General features: G+C 50.7%; 5 protein-coding genes across 5 annotated transcripts; 3 read left to right on the forward strand and 2 right to left on the reverse strand.

Annotated features, from left to right (window-relative positions):
• The first annotated feature begins 47 nt into the window (after window positions 1-47).
• Window positions 48-6,257, forward strand: V8C40DRAFT_256424 (nucleoporin subcomplex protein binding to Pom34-domain-containing protein). Its single transcript, XM_083218270.1, has 4 exons — window positions 48-318; window positions 377-1,298; window positions 1,350-4,484; window positions 4,547-6,257. Exons 1-4 carry the CDS (start codon window positions 248-250, stop codon window positions 5,882-5,884), a joined length of 5,466 nt encoding a protein of 1,821 aa, XP_083068408.1. The 5' UTR covers window positions 48-247; the 3' UTR covers window positions 5,885-6,257.
• V8C40DRAFT_256427 (protein transporter TIM9) lies at window positions 5,955-6,991 on the reverse strand. Its single transcript, XM_083218271.1, has 3 exons — window positions 6,905-6,991; window positions 6,757-6,826; window positions 5,955-6,656 (listed from the first exon to the last, which is right to left on the reverse strand). Exons 1-3 carry the CDS (start codon window positions 6,910-6,912, stop codon window positions 6,471-6,473), a joined length of 264 nt encoding a protein of 87 aa, XP_083068409.1. The 5' UTR covers window positions 6,913-6,991; the 3' UTR covers window positions 5,955-6,470.
• Window positions 6,992-7,160: 169 nt separating this feature from the next.
• V8C40DRAFT_256428 (uncharacterized protein) lies at window positions 7,161-11,020 on the forward strand. Its single transcript, XM_083218272.1, has 2 exons — window positions 7,161-7,513; window positions 7,594-11,020. The coding sequence occupies exon 2, from the start codon at window positions 7,718-7,720 to the stop codon at window positions 10,898-10,900; it is 3,183 nt and encodes a 1,060-aa protein (XP_083068410.1). The 5' UTR covers window positions 7,161-7,513; window positions 7,594-7,717; the 3' UTR covers window positions 10,901-11,020.
• A 1,922-nt stretch (window positions 11,021-12,942) lies between these two features.
• On the forward strand, window positions 12,943-17,216 carry V8C40DRAFT_256435 (Rho GTPase-activating protein). Its single transcript, XM_083218273.1, has 3 exons — window positions 12,943-13,795; window positions 14,199-14,354; window positions 14,413-17,216. The coding sequence occupies exons 1-3, from the start codon at window positions 13,642-13,644 to the stop codon at window positions 16,824-16,826; spliced, it is 2,724 nt and encodes a 907-aa protein (XP_083068411.1). The 5' UTR covers window positions 12,943-13,641; the 3' UTR covers window positions 16,827-17,216.
• Window positions 17,217-17,278: 62 nt separating this feature from the next.
• Window positions 17,279-19,555, reverse strand: V8C40DRAFT_256439 (protein GPI10). The gene is made up of 3 exons (XM_083218274.1): window positions 19,322-19,555; window positions 18,962-19,192; window positions 17,279-18,878 (listed from the first exon to the last, which is right to left on the reverse strand). The coding sequence occupies exons 1-3, from the start codon at window positions 19,523-19,525 to the stop codon at window positions 17,418-17,420; spliced, it is 1,896 nt and encodes a 631-aa protein (XP_083068412.1). The 5' UTR covers window positions 19,526-19,555; the 3' UTR covers window positions 17,279-17,417.
• Between the last annotated feature and the right edge of the window lie 881 nt (window positions 19,556-20,436).

A 20,436-nucleotide genomic window follows, 5' to 3' on the forward strand; every position in this document is an offset into this window, starting at 1 on the left:
AATACAGTACAAATATCTTAAATTGCTGCTGAAATAGCACTGTGAAGCATGGATCCCGGCTGATCCTCGGGTTCCTGGGAGCTTCACCAAAAAAGTCAACATGCAGCTGTTGTTGATGCTACCGACTAGAATCTAGTCGCCAAGTTTCTGCCAAAAGCGCGTCAGACGTGGATTTTCAGCATCCTCGCACCAACAGGCTCAAGGTGATGCGGCGAGCGTCTCTGCCGCCTTATTGACACTCGTGGCAATGGCGCCGCTGTCGGATACCAATTATTTTCCCTCCGTGGGACAGTGCCTCTCTGGGGAGAAAGTGCTTCTGTGAGTACCTACTGTCGCATGCATTTTGATGGCGGATGCAACTAATCGCAGTGTCAAGGCCTTGGAAGCTGGTCGCCACAGCTCTTTCGGATGGCACTGGCAAACGGCAGACGAGCTCTGCCATCACAAAGTTCTTCGACGACGACTATGTCCGTGCCCTTTTGAGCGAACCCTCGACCGCGTTTGCGCCGCCTGACGAGGCTACAAACAAGAGCTTCGAGACCAAGATAGCACCAATTAACGTCACCTCGGCCTCGACTGACCGATACGATATAAATCAATTCAAGGATGATGCGAAATGGCTAAGCAACAATGCAAAAGTCAACTTGGTGGCCGCCCTGCGAGTCGTTATCATCGAGTACCAATCCCGCTCTTCAAGCCATCTTTTGGGTCCTCTGTCATCCCATGACGCCGCCAATCTCCAAGAAGCTGCAGGCTTGCAAAATGGCCAGGGAGCAGCATTTTTGTCAGATTTGGGAGCATCAGCCGCGTTGGATGCCGATGAGATATCAGCAGAATTCGACAAGCCAGAGGCGAGGAGGCGTCGCTTGTTTGATACATTCTTGACGGAGCGTCGCTTCTTTATAATGGCTGCGGATTATGCCACGTCCATCAAACTGTATCGACGTTTGCCCATTTTTGCTCCTGGGGATAACAAAATCGCCGACCTGTACAAATTAAGGATGTCCTCTCAACCGCGTGATGAGATGGAGGCGATGCTGCCAGCTTATTTGGATGTCGTGTCCAGCTGCATGAGCGGGATCGAGGCCGGCATGAGAGCATTCACGGACGAAGCTTTGCTGCTCAACGATGAAGTGGAGCTAGAATGGCTGCGAAGCCTCTTGACTGAGATCGTTCACAGCTTGTCTGTGGTTCTCCAACTGGTGGACTGCTATGGTAGTGACTTCCCCCCATCCTCTGCTATCAACCAGTGGTTTTCGTTGATGGAAATCTACGGCTTCTTTGATTCTATACAGCCAGTATGTGTCCCCTTGAACCCTTCACTCTGTATTGACTAACCGCGGAAACAGATCAACCAAATCACTGCTGAGTTGATTATGCCGATGAAGGCCCTGTCTTCGGCCATCTCCATTGGCTTGCTCAAGCCTGCACGGGCACTTGCATATCTATCTGATCGAGACGAGGACCCAGCACAAGCCGACGACGTGTACGATTCGTATTTGCTTTCGCCAGATGTTTTGGAGCAGGTCCACAAGAGCATCCTGGACGCGGCTGGGTTAGACTCTGAGACTGCTTGCCCCGTCATCTTCACGTGGTCGTTTCTACTACACCGACTCAATGTATCCTACCAAACTAGAACCGACAAGCGGGACAACTTGATACAGCAAAGCGCCCGCGAAAAATTTGAAACTCGGAGCGTGATGCGCACACCCACTCGGCGAAACTCTGCTGGAAGCATCTACTCCATTGAATCTTCGAAATTCGATGGCTTTCTTGAGAATTCGTCTAGTCAGAGGGATATGCAGGTTGTTGAGCAGCTTGCTGCTGTCGCTACGGCCCAAGGCAGAGTCTTTGATATAATGTCAAAGATGACTCAAACTTTGGGTCCGTCTATTGACGGCAGCTTGTCACCCCTGATTAGCTCGCGCCTTCGTGTCATATTTCTAGAGCTATTGAAAGTTTCGTATCCATTTGTTGGATATCAGTCGGACTCCGTAAGCTGTCTGCACTCCCTTCTTTCTCCTGGCCGAGGTTACTGGGAGCTATCCGCGTCGGAGAATATGCCCATCGCCCAGGACATCCTTGGATCTATGCTGCGAGATGATCTAGCCATGGACTTCTTTTTCCAGCAGGCACTTGATCGGTACCCTTACGAATTCCTTCCTTTTATCACGCTCTGTCGCACGCTCTGTACTGCCCCACAATCGATTCAGGACGATAGGACGGACATAATTCTCGAACTGCTACGTAAGACTCCGACCATCACATTCACATTACCAGATACATTTCAAGGATACGAGCTGGTCCAAGAAGATGAAAACACAAACTCTTTCTGCCTTTTAGAGGAGGTTCCTCTGATCTCTCTATCATCCTCTTGGAGTCGGAGGTACATTGAAGATGACGCATACAGAATACCAGTGGGCACCTACGGGCGATTTATTACAGATACCGGCCGCGTTGTCTTGATGGACTACCCTCATTCAACCTTGTCGTTGCTGGGACGGCGACTGGAGATTAGCCTTTCCCAAGAAGGCTATCGTTGCGAGCTGGGAATGTTGCAACCGGAAGAGACAGCTGAAGTCATTTCGTTGTTAGCGTCACTACTTCGAATGGAGCAGCTGAAGCTGGCAAAGCAAGCGGATAGCCGCGCATTGGTTCATTACGATGACGACCTGCTATCCGAGACCAGCACACACATCAGTGCTGGGAAAGATATTGTCACTATTGTGTGCGAAACGATGGATTATTACATGCAGGATGAGTTGGCCATGACTGAAGATACGGCTGTGGGCGTCCTTAACGCATGTGTTAAGTTTCTGCATGCTGTTCTACAGGTGCAGCCTAGCAGAGTGTGGTCGTACCTCGCAAGGACAGAGTTATTAAACTCTGAATCAAGAGCTGGCAAACTCACCAAGATTACGGGCAGTCTTGACCTGGTCTCGGAGAGATTCGAATTCCTCTCATCCTCACTGTCACTGTTTTCCGCACTTATCGACACAGTCATGTCTTCCGCCGTCCAGCGTCGGGCTCAAAACAAACCCCTGGGCCGACAGCAGTCAGAGTCGAATCCGTGGATTGGGACTGCCGACAAGGTGCTCTCCAAAGTTAGCTTCTCGATTGCACAGACGTCCGTTGATGTTTTTGAAAACACGTCGACGTGGATGTTTGACTCGGAAACGAGTAGAACATCGCTGCTGCAGACAGTCGTGCCCATTCTCAACAAGATTGTCACTTACACCTATGGCATGGGAGATTCTCCTAGGTCTGACAATCTCACATCCTGTCTTCGACCCGCCGCTTCCCACATCATTGATTGCTTCTTATCGCCATCGAGCGGAAGCCTGCGATTCCAACCTCTTCTCTCCTCATTCATATCTACCCTCACAAGACCAGATTCAACCCTATATCCCCTGCGATCCCAAGCCGTTCGAAGCGAAGTCACGTCAGTGCTCGACTTTTCTACCACTCTTCTTCGGGTTGCAAACTACCTTGAACGTTCTTCGACTCTAGTTGAGACGTATCTATTCAAGACTTCGACGTTATCAGCCCGGCTCTGCGCAGTATCAGATCACTTCCGCGGGCCGGCGTTGTCGCTACTGGAGGCGCTCGTCATCAACGCCGCTCAGTCCACCGGTGAACCACCCTCTCTTCTAGGATATCTCGGTCCCCAGGTTTCAAAATCTTTCCTCCATATCTTGGCAGCCATTGGTCAGCCCTATGCGTTGGCCAACGAAGTAAAGATAACTTGGAGATTCTTTTCTTCGATACTCAAAAATCGACAACAGTGGATGTCTAACTGCCTGCTCACAGGGCAAACGCCACGAGAGGCAATGAAGAAGGATGCTAAGAAGAATGAAACGTCTGAGGATTCTGTATTTGCAACGGCATTATCTAAACTCAAAATTTTGAAAGATTTAGAGACTGGGGAAGCTCTTGTTATCTTGGATTTCGTTACATCCGCGCAGAATTACTGGCCTTGGACGGTGTTTACTCTTCAGAAGGACACAGCCTATATGGATGGGCTTCGAGCCTATGTGCGTGATCTGAAGCCCTCTCACCAAACTGTCAAATCAGACGCAGTGCTAGCCAGCACTCAGGCGAGAATCGCTGCGTACATTGCGGAGACATTTGCAATGCAGCTCTACCATTCGCGCCATCTTGGTAACGCGGACACATTCGCCAAAGGACTGACCAATGACTTGGACTACTACCTTCGTGACGGTGTTGAGGTGGCTAGCTACAACAAGTCTCTCCATAACAATTTTGCGAAGAACTTTTCCAATAAGTATTTCGGAACCTCTTTGGACAACTTTAAGCGTACCTTGGTGAGTCCAAGGGAACTGGGCGAAAATTATTATTACGACCTGGATCGTGCCGATGAGGTTCTGCGATTTGATCCCGGATGGCAAGGGAGGAGAGGCTCCGGATTCTTGAACGAGATGAAACTGGCAAACGCCAACCTGTCTTTGGTCGATGCCCAAATCGTAAGTGTTACCTCTCAATCATATGCACGTAAGGTTTATTGCTAACCTCTAACTTCTTCAAGGCGCTCTTCCACGCATGGGAGCTTTTGTTGCTTGAATTGAGCACATGCTTCCCCGAGAGCGATGCTACCCATAAGCACATGATGCAAGTTGCTCAGCAGTGCCTGAATGCCAACCAGCTGGTCCCTGGCCTTGAAAGCATCTTCCTCAAAATTGTCGACAGAAGAGCTAATCTGGCTCTCATTCTAATTCAGCGCTTGGCTCAATCCACTCTCGCAATCAAGGATGTTAACCAGCTTCTGGAGACTTTGATTGGCACGATTAATAGTGTTGATGAGCCGTTTGAATCTGAGTCTCTTGGTTATTACCGCACACTTCTGAAGGCACTGTTCGTCACGCTGCGGGCATATCAAACAACATCCAGCAAGATGGCGGCGAGTTCACAAGCAGATCTTGAGGGATCCATGGTGACTGTTACCCAAACCATTCTCAACATACTTGACACTGTGGTTGCAAGCGGGTTCCGGTCATTGGTTAGCTTGATTCATGATAAGGAGACAGATGTCTTCCCAGAGGATGTTGCTCTCCTTACAGCAATCATGCAGGCTTGTCTCAGTGTTCCTAATATTGAACAATCTCAGACTCAAATATTGAACATCATGGCATCACATGACGCTACGCATGCAGCAACATCACTGTACTCATGGGCTGACAAGCTGGGCGAACATGGCGATCCCGTCTATGGCGAGCTCAGCATCTTGTTCTTACTGGAGCTCTCAACTCTTCCGTTGCTGGCGGAGCAGCTTGCTTGTGACGGAGTTCTTGGTTCTATTCTCTCAGCTAATCTCACCAAATTCATGCTGAGGACTAACGTCTCGCCATATGCGGATGCGTCGATTGCACAACGGTGCTACGGAATATGGGTCAAAGGGATGCTTCCACTCATGTTGAATTTGCTCACTGCCCTTGGAGCAACAGTTGCCCCAGAAATTACATATGTTCTGAACCAGTTCCCGCATCTCCTGCAAGCTAGCGTGGAGCGATTTGAAGCGCCTGGAGCCAGTCGAACCAAGGAGAAGTCTACCCAATACCTGACGCTCCTTGGCACCTCGGAGATTCACTCTTTGGCACTACTCACGCGCGTGCTTGCGGCTCTTCGGATGAACAATAGCAGAGATATACCCCCGGTCGAATGGGATGCGACGGGACTTCTTGAGAATGTAGACTATTGGCTCTCCAGCAGACGGCTTTTGAAGGAGCGACTCCTGCCTCTAGGGCAACGAGAGATGGAATGGAGAGGAAGGAAATTGGCGGGGGATTGTGACAACTTGCTGGAGGAGAAGGTGGTGGCACAGCTTGAGACGGTTCGAGACGTGCTGGGCGAGGAATTTGAAGGTTGAAATGAATAAAGGTCGGATTTTGCGGTTCGAGTTAACGCAACTAGAGAAACATGGGGATGGTAATGAATTTCAGGAATAGGCGTTGGACGTTGGGCTACTACTGCATCAGATGTATCATACAAGTCCTCCCGTGGATAACAGGGTTGTGTTTCGGTTATTGACTCGAGCATCTAAACTTAATTCCCATTGAGCAAGATTTTTATATACCGCGTGGTGTATATCGGTTGATGGTTTCCAACAATGAGACATGACCAGAACACCTCTGCCCCCACTCCCAACTACTCCTTCATATCCCGTAATAATGATACAGTAGATTTCATCTCCATGAGCCAAAAATGCGTATACCAGCGATTGCATCCCAGCTGGGTTTCCTTCCTTTCTTTTTTGTTTTTGTTTCCCTTTCCCACCATAACGCTTTGTATCATACAAGCTCTCGGAAGTTGGGGAACTTTTCCCTCAACAAAGACTCAGACGCCTGGAGGGAGAATCAAAAACCCCCCTCCGTCGATCCCGTCATCGATAGCAAAGATTTTTGTGTCGTGGAACAAGTCGTTTTACGTTTTTCAATTGTGTTTGTTGTATGTCTTTATTTCTGCATCTGCTGCGTAATTTGGGCGTTGTGCTCCTGGAAGCGCTCGCTGACGCGCTGCTGGGTGGCCATCCACTTGAGGACGCAGCGGTTGAGGCAGCCGGTTTCCTTGGAGGAGAGGGACTTTGAGGTGAAGTCGTCGACGCAGGAGGTGAAGCAGTGCTCGACGAGGCCGCCGAAAGCCTATACCACGGGTGTTTATGTTAATTGAGGATTCTTATATATATGCTTTCGGATCGCATATGTGCGTAAGTGGCGGGAATGAATAGAGATGGAGACATACGCCGACGAATTCCTTGACTTGACGCTTTTGCATGCGCTGCTCGAGAGTGCGCTGCTCGGCGGACGTTAACCTGGGAATTGGGCGAGGAGCGTTAGTTGAAAATGCATATGTTAATGGATTATAGGGAATGTGAAGGGGGAAGCTGTACATATCCATGGTGGCGGTGGTTTTTGGGGTGGTTGGTGAGAGGGATGTTGAGGAGGAGGTTGTTTGGCTTGGAGGAAGCTCTTTGGACTGATGACGATGAAATTTTGAAAGTATTCCGCATTCAAGATGTTCCACCCCCACATTTGGATTGGCGTGTGCGAAGGTTGTTATTCGCACGGACTGGTGGCGTGGCTGTTTTGGTGGACGGTTGGAGGTTGTACAGTGTGAGGTTTTTAACCTCTGGTCCACTAGTAGTACCTACATATGCTTGTCTGTTCAAGATCTACAGCATTGAAGATACCTTGGACTTTATTTGATACTTCTACTGTTACCGGCATTCGTAGATTTATATTCATACAGGTCATGAGATTCTAATACGCAAAATGCTTTCGTATCTGCACGCAGTATCTTCCTATGCTCACAATGGCTGGGGATTGCCAATAGAGGAAAGTATACTATGCACCCGTAAGGCGTTGCATTCATATCGCCGCTCTTCAAAGAATTTGTTAATCAGGGCCCAAGTCAGCTGTATAGATGCTCACAAATCGATCTATCGGATATACTTCTACCTGAAGATAGCGGTAGTAGAAGAAAATAGTGAGAGTAGCTGGTAAGTACAAGGGAGTCGCTCCTTTATATGCAACCAATGATGGCGCAGCCCCTCACATGGTAACAACCTCACTCTCTCAGCCGCACGCCAAGGGACGACTTGAAGCAATGGAAGATAAGCCCATCATAAATCGGCTGCCATCCTCTTTATCTTCTAGTATCGCTATTGTTTGCTTCTATCGCTACTTTCTTCTATGCAAGCACAATGTCAAATGGTACTAGTCCAACTCAACCGATACGGCGGAGCGACTTCAAAATAGCAATCATCTGCGCCCTGCAAGTCGAATACGATGCAGTCTGCCTCCTTGTTGACGAGTTCTGGGATGAGGACTTTGGCCGAGCAGAGGGTGACCAGAACTTTTACACGGCGGGCTGTGTCGGCAACCACAATGTTGTCATCATCCTTCTCGAGAGCATGGGGAAAATCAGCGCTGCCAAGGCTGTTGCAAATATGCGCGTGAGCTTCACTGCCATTCAGCTGCTTCTGCTTGTTGGAATATGTGGCGGGGTTCCGTCAGGCCCACGGGGAGAGATTCTGCTAGGCGATGTCATCGTTGGCGATGAAGTGAAGCTCTACGACTACGGCAAGCGATATCCAGACGGATTTCGACGCTCAGAAGACCCTGGATACAACATAAGCAGCTTCAATAGGGGTGTTCGTGGATTGCTGGGTGCGATACAGACAGATAGGGGCATGCGGTCATTTGAAGATCGAATAAGCCATCATCTGCAACACCTTCAGGAAGTGGCCAGCAGCCAGAAAATCATCAAGTACAGTTATCCAGGATCAGCAGAGGACAAGCTTTTTGCTTCTGGATATCGCCACAAACATCATCAACGTGCACCATGTATTTGCCGTCGTTGTCTTACCGACTCAGACCCCATATGTGAAGAAGCGATCAAGGCTTCATGTCTTGAGACGAATTGTGATACAAGCCACATCATTCCGAGGGAAAGGATAGCTGCAAAGCGAATGCTAGGACCGGAAAGGGCCAATGAGGCTCAGCATCCGACTGTGCACTTTGGACGCCTTGCGTCAGCGGACATGGTCCTAAAGTCTGCAAAAGACCGCGATGCGTTGAGCCAAGAGCTCCAGGTCATTGGATTTGAAATGGAGGCCGCTGGATTTTACAACGAGTTACCATACGTGGTGATTAAGAGTGTTTGCGACTACGCTGATTCCCACAAGTCCAAGGCATGGCAACCATTTGCGGCGGCAACAGCTGCATCTGCTTGCAAATCACTATTAGAACGCTATCACCGGACCGATTCGATCCCACAAGAGCTCTTTATAGATCACGGAGCTAGCAAAGAAGATCGTGCACATGCAGCCATTTGGGTTATCCCATTGCTCAAGAACGAGCGGTTCGTCGGCAGACAAGATGTCTTGGAGAAGCTTAAAGAAATGCTATTTCACAAGCAAAGCTTCAGCCGGGCTGCATTGGTGGGATTGGGTGGTATGGGCAAAACACAAGTCGCCCTACAACTTGCATACATGATGAAAGATGTGTTGCGAGACGAGGGTGGTAGGGAATGCTCCGTTCTTTGTATTCCCGCTCTAAGTGTTGCGACGTTCGAACAAGCCTGTGCCGACATCGCGAGGCACATTCCCCAGTCAAATAAAACGGGAAAAGATGATAAGCAGATTGTCAAAGACTATTTTAGCACAAAAGAAGCAGGCAGATGGCTTCTTGTCTTGGACAACGCAGACGATCACGATCTCATATTCGGGCACAGTTCAGCGCCGGGAGGTTTATTGCAGTACCTACCTCGAAGCGACTTGGGCTGTATTTTAGCCACCACTCGTGATCGTGGAGTTGCTGTTGATTTTGCTGAGACTAATGTTGTTATGTTGTCAGAAATGGGCATGGATGAAGCGGAAACCTTTTTCCGAAAGTCATTGATCCAAAATGGCTTTGTCGGTGTCGACGAAGATATCAAGTCATTGATTGAGTTTCTCGAAAGAATCCCACTGGCAATTGCTCAAGCAGTGGCATATATGAACGTCAACCAAGTCACAATCCGAGAGCTTCTCAGTCTCCTACAGGGCGTTCCGTATGACCAAATCAGTATCTTGAGTCGACACTTTCGAGACTCGACGCGGTATCAAGAATCCCAGAATGCGATTGCCTTGACATGGCTGGCGTCATTTGAGAAAATCACTCAGACAGACCCAACAGCGGCAAAATTACTAGCATTCATCTCATACATTGAACCCAAAGGCATACCGAGATCTCTACTTCCTGAAGGAGAGTCTCGGGAGGAGTTTCTGCATGCTATCGGTACTTTGCTCGGCTATGGGTTTCTAACCCTACAACGGGAAGACTTCTACGACATGCACAGACTTGTACATATAGCTGCTACTGTATGGGCAAGGCAAAGATTTACAGATGCCATGAATCCGAATCTTGCTTTGGAGCATGTTGCGTCTGTCTTCTTGGGTCCCCAATACAACAACCGCGAGAAATGGATGGCATATATTCCGCACACACTGAAAATTTTACATGACAGATTCAGGTTTGATAATGAGAGTTCCCTAATTCTAGCTTGCCGTGTAGGGCAATGCATGCTGGTCGAAGGAATGACCCAATTGGCTGTGTCGATGCTGGAGAACCTAGTGGCTTACACGGATATGCGAGGTGACAAGGACTCAGTCTGGCAATCACCTCAACATGAGCTTGCGAGAGCATACTATTACGACAGGCAATATGAAAAGGCGGAATCAATACTGGAACGTGTGGTGGCTGTGCGAGAGGAAGTCCTTGGGGAAGAGCACGAAGAAACAATAAGGTCACAGGATGTACTTGCGAAGGCATATCGCGAACTTGGAAAATACAAGGAGGCAATATCAATACTGGAACGAGTGGTGGCCGTTCGCAAAAAGACCTTGGGCGAAGAGCATCAAGAAACAATAGGATCACAGCATGCTCTCGCAAAGGCCTATCGCCAAGATGGACGATTAAACGAGGCGAAATTGATGTTGGAGCATGTAGTGGCTCTTCGAGAAAGGATCTTTGGAGAGGACCACCCGTTTCTCCTAGTATCACAGTTTGAATTGGCAAAGATCTATAAGCAAGGGGGGCCGATAGACAACACGAAGGCGTTTTCGATACTGGAGCGCTTGGTGGTTAGGGGGATGAGAACGAATAGGATAGAGGATCCGTTTTATTTGAGCTCACTGCACGAGCTCGCAAGCTTGTACTATGCAAACGACGAGACGGACAAGGCGGTGCTGCTGCTGGAGTTTGTCGTGGCGATGCATAGGAAGATATTGCCCGAGGACGATTATCGCCGTGCGCGGTCTGAGAAGAATCTTGTGCAGATGTACAGGTCTTTGGAAACAAGGGCACAGCATCGTGATGGAGAATGTAGCGAGAGTAGCAGGTAGTAGAAGGATATACCTATATAGCAAATGCTGGAGGAATATAGCAATAGCAGCAGATACTAGAGGAATATAGCGATAGTAGCAGACACTTGCAAATAAAACCTCCTAAGGCTACATGATTCGCAATCGGTTACACTGACACAGATGCACTGATATCTACAGTCGTATCAGGTAGCAATAGCTACAATCCTGCCAGACTCCTTTTCCAACATGTCTGATATACTGACGTACGATATCTTCATTTGTCATTGTACTGATAATACGATGGAGCCACTTTGGCTGCTCGTAATTTGGACTCACCGGACGCATGGCTGGCTACGAAAGTTTCTGAACGAAGCAACTGCAGGACATTGTGCATCTCGGACCTGAATAGCTTCAAGTCTATGCCCAGCCGGTATTAGCACCTGAATATGATTTTTGCCTTGGTCTACCGTTAAAAACACACACAAGAGCTGATAAGAAAGTCCGTATTGCATTGCTACCTGAAGTGTTGGACTGCAGTCATCGTGAGCCTTGAAAAGCCGAGCGCAGCGTGGCTATGCTCGGTGTTGGTTTGTTCTTTGTAATGCGGGCAAAACAGACACAAGGGCTTACCTGTACAAGTATTTATTGGCTCTGACAGGACCGAGACGACTTCACGATGATGATATACGGAGTCACTGACAATGTCTCTATTCTCTATTCTCCATAGCCCTTGTTCACAATTCACAACCTACTGGTTCGGGCCATGTTCGATACGACGCCAGTCAGCCTGGCCCCCTTGACCTGCCCAAGCCACAACGGCATCGTGAGGGCGCCTTGGCATAAGCCTGGCGGCGATTTGATGGGATTTGGAAGTCGATGATGCGCCTGTCGCGTCGGGAGTAAACAAATACGAGAGCAGTCCGTGAACGCCTGGGAGGCTAGTCGTTTGATAGTGCTAATTGACGCGTATATGCAGGAATAAAGTTAATTGAGCAAAAAGATGCTTGTTAGGAGTTAGGCCAGGTGAGAGAGAGACAAGCTGGATGGAGAAGGGACGGATTGGATCAGCAATTGACTAGCACGGACAGGCTATGCTAAAAAAAGACACAAGATGGAGTAGTATTAATCAATCCATCCTGGGCCTTGGTGATGATGATGCCCTTGATTTGTACATGTATGTGCTCTCCATCTAGGCTATTATACGAAGTACTCCTACCAGGACGAGTAAGACCAACATGAAAATGCACCAGCTTACAGTTAGTAGGTTCCATGTTGTTACAGGCTCCCTCGCCCGTTCTGTACTGTAGGACTTGCGCAAGGCTGCAGCAGCACGAACATCCATGTCATCATCCCCCTCGCTCGCTCGCTTGCTGCAAGCTGATGATAATGATCCAGCTGCCGACTAAAGTAGCCCTTTTCCTGGAACAGCCAAACAGCTCAAATTAAACCACAGTCACCGTCACGGGTCCCAGCTGAAAAGGATCAGGCGTGTCTCTAGCTGGCCCCCTCCAAGAAGTCCAAGAGCTCTCCCTCACCCGTTTTTTGCAGGGATCGTGGCCTTGTTTGCGCAGCCTTTGGAGATCCAGGCGCCGATCATCCCAGAGCGAAACATGCTGGCCGCCAACGTCATTCGCCATTATGCCAACCCCTCGTTCGGCCGTGCACCGCCTCATTCTTTTTCCCCTGGCATGTTTTGGAGTCTGTCAGTGGTGCATCGTATCAGGTTGTTAGAGTAGAGGTAGAGGGGCTGGTCGGAAAAAGTCGAGATGCTTGCTGCAAGTGCCCTGTAGCCTGTAGATTTGGGCACTGACTGTGCTGTGCGCAAGCACCTGCCACTGCAGCTTGTACATGTTTGTAGCTCCGCGTCCCGCCAGCCGTGCAGATGGCCTGCAGGTAGCGGTACCTTGTGCCTTCCCTCCCACCGGTCCCTTGGCGCCTGTGTTTCACCCAAGCCTGCTGTCGCCGCCAGTCATCAGCACGCTCAGCACGCAGACAGTGGCTCCAGCAACTCCAGCTAAGCCCGCGCCACACGAGTGCCTGCAGCCCCATGTACCGGTACCGAGCGACGTTCCCCCTCTCCAGCCATCTCCACGAACCATTGGCCCTGGAGCTGCAAGAATACGACTGCGCTACCAGGAGGTACGCCGGCCTTGTAGCGCTGTGCTGTGCCACCCGCCACCAAAAACCTCAGACAGCGACAAAGTGCAACACCACAGCCAAACGCCGTGTCACCTCCTTCATCCCCGTATCTTGATCCTCACCTCTTCTTTTCCTCTCTCCGGCTTCTCGCTCCTCTGCTCGCTCCTCTCCCCGGAATCGCCTCCCTCATGTCTCTATCCCGTCGGGGCACCTCGCCGCTAGTTCACCCTCACCCTTGGATCGCCCGCTCTCAAGCCCGCCTCCCTGCTCGGCGAAGCGAATAGCTGCAAAGGCTAGACGGTCGAGACAAAGTCTTGGAGACGCTGTTCTTTTACATCCTCTCATCCTCTCATCCTCCCGCCCCGATTGCGCTGCCCGCCCAGAGATCGTCGACTCTCGTTTCCTTCGCGGGCCTCGATCCGACCACCTGCTGCGCTGCCTGGTTGCTTTGGCATTTGCCTTGCACTCTCGCTTTTGCCGCCCCTCGCTCGCTCTCCTTCGGGAGCCGCATCGCTCATTGCGCCCCCCCTCCCGCCAGGGCAATCCGGGACCTCGTCGAGACGCTCTGCCCATTGAATCTTGACTCTGGCCGCGCTGCCTCTTTCTAGTCCGCCGGTCCTCCGTGCGCCCGCCCGCCTGCCATGACGTCTAGCAATCCGAATGCGCACCAGGGCAGCCCGCCTCCGCAGCCTGCGCTGCCCAACACGCCCGCGTCGCCGCCGAACAAACGCGATCTCAAGTCGTGGTGGAAGAACTTCAAGCTGCCCACCAAGCACCAGGAATCGTCTCCGCAGGGTACGCTCTCAACCTCAGCCTCCAGTACCTCCCCTCCCGCCGGTCCCTGTGCATTCATCCGCAGACACCTTGCCTCGCTTAGGACGCTCTGGTCGCTATTCAGGTCTTCTGGTATCGATTTCAATTTGCTCGGTTCCTTTGTGTGCTGCATAGGCCTGCTGATGCCAGGGACTTTGGTCGCAATACAAATTCTCGTTGGATAGCCTCGTCTATTGAGGCAGCGTGTCAAGCGATGCAGATCCTTCGCCCATGTTTTGCTTTCTTCCTCCGTCTTTTCAACCCCACTGTCCCTTGGCTACCTCTCCCCCCAAGACGAATGGAAGAAAAGAAGGAGAGAAAAGAAAACATATCAGTATATTTTTTTGGTCGTATTGACATGTGCAACTAATGCCATGAATTTTAGACAACCGCGGCCCGGGCATATTTGGAGTTCCTCTCCGACAGAGTATAACATACGCAAACGTTGCCATCTCTCTTGTTGACGAGAATGGCAAAAGCTACATCTATGGCTACGTTCCCATTGTCGTCGCCAAGTGTGGTGTCTTTTTGAAAGAAAAAGGTACGTTGGATGGAAGAGCAGAAATCAATTCTACGCCGCTACTAACACCTCGAACCAGCTACTGGTGTTGAAGGCATCTTTCGATTGAATGGATCCGAGAAACGAATCAAGGAGCTCAAGACGATATTCGATTCGCCTGATCGATATGGCAAGGGACTCGTCTGGGACGGATACACCGTCCACGATGCCGCCACCGTACTCCGAAGATATCTCAACGACCTACCCGAGCCTGTAGTGCCTCTGGACCTGTACGAGAAGTTCCGCGACCCCCTTCGAGGGGCTACAAAGCAGGCAGTCGGCGATACAGACGGTCCTCAATTCGTTGAAAACTTTGACGAGAGGGGAGCCATTATCAAATACCAAAAGGTAATTACTGAATTGCCCCCGCTTAACAAACAGCTGCTTCTTTACATCCTGGATCTGTTGGCCGTCTTTGCTGCCAAATCCGATGAGAACCGCATGAACTCTCAGAACTTGGCAGCCATTTTCCAGCCCGGCATGCTCTCTCACCCCTCTCATGCAATGGCCCCGGAGGAGTACCGCCTGAACCAATGCGTCATCATCTTCCTCATTGAGAACCAAGACCATTTCCTTATTGGTATGCAAGGCACTGAGGCAGATGAAACCACGATGCAGCAGGTGGCCTCCGGGCCTTCCAACGGACCCCGTACGCCGAACCCAGATCGGAGCTCGGGCCTGGGGAGAACGGCGTCCAACGCCAGTGCGGGCGCTGAGAACGTTCGAAAGGATGGCATGATTCGACGGAACCGATCTGTCTCCTCCAGACATTCAAGGGTCGACGGCGCAGCCACTCCCAACAGCCCGGCCCTAGCAGCAACGCCCACTGGCGGTGGTTTAGCTAGGAGCAACACCGTACCATCCAAGAAATCTCCAGCTTTGGTCGGGGGGAAATTCAAGAAGACCGAGAGCCCTGCTCGCGCGCCGCACTCCCCGGCATTAGAACCCTTGACACCAGCTCACCCACCCGCGGAGACCAAGCTGGAGGTACCCGCACGAGTTTCCACGCCGAACGAAATACATAGGACCTTTGATGAAATGCATCTTTCCCCAGATCGTTTGCTATCACCTGGTAGGAGCCAGGAGAGATTGCTAGACTCGCACGAACCCTCCACGCCATCGAAGCATCACCACCAGAATCTACAGAAGCTGGAGCAACTGTTCCACAACGATAAACGGCAGCCGAACAAGCTGAAGAAGAAGCGGATACCAGGTAGCATGAGCATCAGTGCACAGAGCTCGGTTACGTCGCTCCCGCATTCTGCCTCGCCAGGTACAGAATCTGGGAACCCCTTGGAAGCGGCGCCGGCTTTTGCACAGCCCATAGCACAGCCTCAGTTCCGCCCGACTGCCATTCCTCATTCAGTGCCTCAGCCGTCGCCTTTTGCTTCGGCGCCCTCTGTGGAGACTCAAAAGCAACCAGATTTACATCACCAGCACTCGACCCCTGTGATTCACCAGAATCATGCTGATCACCACCACAATCACTCAGTTTCTCATTATCAAGAGCAACTGCGACCTGAGGATATCTCACGGGATATCCCACAGGGGAAGAAGTCCCCCCCTGGTTCGGTTAACTCATCTTTCAATGACGGCTCGGACTTTGAACAAGTGGCTCATGAGACGCCATTGCCCGCAATCGTCGAGACGGCCGATAAAGAAAAGAAGAGTCGATGGAGATTGTCGAGGCCCACCAAGAAAGATGACTCTGCAAGTGGACAGGGCAGTCCCAGGGCATCGCCACCGCAGTTTAACATAGGCTCAAACAATAACGCAGATATTAGCACCACCTCGATTGGAAGCGCCATTGCTATGCCCCGGAAAAGCTTTACTGGCGAAAGTTCAGAGCATCTACCCAGTGGCAGTGATCGCGCGTACACGTACGAAAGCTCCCGGGACGATGATAAGGACGCTAAAGGCCCGATTGGTTGGATAAAGCACAAGTATCGAGAGGCCAAAGAAAACGCCGACCAGAAGCGGACCAAGTCTCCGCCTCCTCCAGAGCACCATCAAGGATTTGGCCCAAGTCTGACGGCGTCACGCGGCAAGAGCTTAGATATAAACCGAGACCTATCTCGAGAGGAAGTCAACTCTATTGGAAAGCCAGCTCAACAAGATGCTTTTAAAGATTTGCAGAAAAACAGGATAAATGCCCCACCAGAGGCGTACAGAAAGCTTGGTCAGACAGAGGCAGTTCAGAGGGAGCCCGCTCAGGGCATGACGATCCACAGGGTCATTAGTGATACAGAGAAGGCACCGGCAGAACCCATTGCTCAGAAGGGCGTAACACTCGTTGACGCCCCCATGGATGACCCCCCCATGGAAAAGGCTCCCGAGACGAGCGGCCAGCCCAAGACACAGGTTTCAACAAATCCTCCCTCTGAGGCGGTGCCACCTGTGGAACAGTCATCGACATCTGCTGTAGATAAAGAGCAGGAGGGAAAACAAGCATAGTGACTTTGGTTGAAACGCTTTTTTTCCCAATGAGACGAGATGTATCTAGGATTACGAGGAGTTGGCGGGATGTTTTTTTTTTCTTCTCTTCTTCTACCACTCCCCAATTTTTTGTTCCAAATTTTTTTTTTAGAATTAACGAATTTCCTTTGTCGTCATGTATTCGATGGTTTGTTTTCCCCCGCGATGAAAGAGGAGAGAGTGGAAAAGGAACTTTTGACGTCTTAAAAACATTGGTTGTATGTATGTGAGGAAGCATGTTGGAATTGGGAAACCACTTAGGTACGAAACTATTTAGTTTATGAGAGACATGTGTCGGAGTTGTGCCGTTGTGCAAATGTAAAAATGAGATGAGAGAAAACAAAATACAAGTGATAGAATCTAAACAAGTTGGTTTTTTTTGTGTTAAGAGGTGAATTATTGTGAGAGTTTGCCGATTACTATATAATATTCAGGTGAGAAGTAGGTAGATTATTATGCATATCTAAATATGTGTCGTACGAATTAGTCGCTCGCTATTTTTCTCCTCCTCGTGATGCCAGTACATTCCAAACAAGAAATTTCACAAAACCAAAACCCGCGAAATCGCGATCAAGCTTTTATGCCAGATTCTCCGTAAACCCCTGTATCCCAAACCATCATATAACCAGCCCTCCGCCAATCCTCGTTGAAAAACCCATTGAAACCAGCCCAAACAGGTGTAAGTTGCGATATACCCAGCCCCTTACCCTCAGGAGTATCCAGAAACTCGCGCAGCCAAGGTTCCACGCCTTCGAAGCCGACAATGTACCGCGGGACGGGGACAACGGGGTTCTCTGGGGCGAAGAGCTCGTGGCGGAGGAACGGGACGGGGTTGTCGTAGAAGCGGTCGGCTTCGTCGCGGTAGAGGTCGCGCTCGGGGGTGTTTGGCTGGGTGTGCAATGGGGGTTCGCAGGTGAGTGCGTAGGCGGATAGGCCTGGGTAGACGAGGTGGGAGCGCCAGGGGGTGGAGTGGCAGGGCATGAGGAAGAGGGCGAAGAGGTCTTCCTGCGTGCCGTTTGGGGGAGAGCTGTAGTGAGTTGCGTGGGCGGAGTGAACGGCGGAAGGGTGGATGCGTTCGTATTGTTTCCTGAGGAATGATAGGACAGTGAGAGGGGCTGGTTGGTGGAGGAATGATAGGTAGCCGGCGAGGATGACGTTGACGCCCAGAGCAGTGAGGAGGAGAGGTTTGTTGCGGAGGCGAGCGCGGCGGACAGTGGGTGACTTGGTTCCGGAGGGCTGGGGCGCGGATATCTGGGCTGCGGAGGAGATGGAGGGAGGTGGGCTTGTCTTGGGGACGGTGGTGAAGAAGGCCGCGGCTCGCGGGGCGGCGAGGACGCTGAGGGCCGGGAGCAGAGGGTAGATGAAGCGGACTTCCTTGTGTGAGATGAGAGAGAGCGCGGCGACGGTGCTGAAGACGGTACAGGAGAGTGTCCTGAGGATATTGGCCTGATCAGTGGTCTTAGATGAAGGCTTGATAAGTGCCGGGAGGACAAAGGGCAAGCTGGTGGTGCAGAGCAGAGGAATGCCCTGGAGGAGATAATAGTGCCAGGGGTTGCGACCATAGAAGACGGCAAGCGACTTTGAAATGTTGAAATTGAGCCAATTGTAAGGCGGAAAGGTCCAGAAGCCAAAGTAAAGACGATCAGCCGCAATCGAAAGGCCGACGACCAAGGAGCCGCACAGGATGGCCTCTCTGAAGAGAACCAGGACAGAAGAGAAACTCAATGGCGAGTTGCCCTGCAGCGTGATCCTCGTCAGGGCAATGAAGACAATGGTGAGCCAAATGAGGACATTGGTAGGGCGCAGGACGACGGCAAAGGCGGCGAGGCAGAGCGAGGCGCGGAGGCGCCAGAGCTTGCCGCGCAGGACGTTGAAGGGATTCGAATTCTCCTTGATGGAATAGGGGGCGACGCCGACGAGTTGCCAGGGCCAGTAGCTTAGGGCCATGACGGTGAGGGTTGTCTCTAGGGAGTTGGAAAATGTCCTGGTGGAACAGTACCATTGCCACGGATTGAGGAGTTGCATGAAGAGCTGTGTGAGATGTGAGTATGAGTATGAGTATGAGTGTGAGTGTGAGGTCCGGGGATGATTCAGGGGGTGAAAGTGAAACTTACAGCAAAGAAGGACACATTGCTGTCAGAGCCGTAGACGTTGGCGGCGAGATGCCAGGTGTACCAGTCACCCAGAGCGGCAATGAATGCCTGCAGGATACGGGGAGCGGCAATGACAATGGCAGAGCGGATGGCGTTTTCTGGGGGGAAGACGGCGGAGAGACGATCTGCGGCCATGTAGGCGCCTGAGAAGAGGAGAGGATGGAGTGAGGATCTCAGTTGATAATGCCATTCCTATGGAGTTGAGGAGAGTTGTTAGCTGGCATAGTCAAAGATATGAATTTTCCAGTCGATTTGAAGCTAATATTGGCCTCCAATTGATAATGTATGAACATATATGGATGGATATAAAAGACAACATACCCATGTGAGCCACGCGCCGCTGTTGGCACCAAAGGCGAGGCGCCAAGCCGGCTCCAGAGCCTGGAAGAACTCGTCCGGCTGGAAGAAGGTGGCCAGATACCAGGCATTGACGAGGCGGATGATGAAGATGTCCCGCAGGGGAACGGGGGAGAGGCGCGGCTTGGCCTTGAACGAGGCCGACGGAGCGCGTCTGTGGCCGGCCATGATATCGGGTGAGTTGGCTGAGGATTTGGCCAGTTGTGTTAGTGGTTGATTTGGAGGTTCCACTGGGGGAGAAAAGGGTGGTGGACGCGGGTTTACAGGGTTTACAGGGGGCGCTAGAGGGCGATTGGTGGCCTAAGCTGCCTGCGTGGTTTGCGTCTAGGGGACCTCGGGAGCAACTATTGATTCTTGGATGGATGGCATCAACCTTTCAATTAATCAATCAATGGGAGCAGAGGAATTTACAATTGATTTGATTGCATTTGTTGTTTGTTTGCTTGTATTTTCAATTTGTCAACAATACCTTATAGTCAATACTACCTACCTAGCAATGCTATGGGGATCGGCTTCAGTGATAGCTACCATACCTACAGCAGTATTGTTGTGTATCATGTACACCTTGATAGCATTCAGACATTGAGACTCTATGATAAAGCACAGTCGAACATTACAGCACATGGATTACGCTATGGATTCATCTATTACTACCTGTACCTATTTCTATCAACACCGCTGAACCTTCAAATGCACCGATACTTCACCTTATCTGTTACCGACAGATCAGCAGCATCATCACATCCCCCTGCAGCAAGCATTACATCATCTCACCTGAGCTTGTGATTGTGCCAATCCATGATTCAATCACACACTTCGAGTTTGCTTGCCAATGCACGGTACGTAATACTGCCACGGTCATTGGCTGGACACCGCTCTTGACACGCCTTTGCCCCCACTTTTATTGCAGTAACCTGAAATCATGGCCAAACTGTGACTGTGGGGGTTTTGCTGCACTTGCTTGTCCATTCCGCGACTCTTGGAATATCCAAGACATTAAGAGAATCACCAACAAATTACTGCTGATTGCTCTTCATAGAGCTAAGCCTACCAAAAGGATGAGCTATCCAGGTAGCTTC

The sequence above is a fragment of the Trichoderma camerunense genome (genome assembly GCF_050948025.1).
Source record: "Trichoderma camerunense strain CBS 138272 chromosome Unknown V8C40scaffold_22, whole genome shotgun sequence".
Taxonomy (NCBI): Eukaryota; Fungi; Ascomycota; class Sordariomycetes; order Hypocreales; family Hypocreaceae; genus Trichoderma; species Trichoderma camerunense.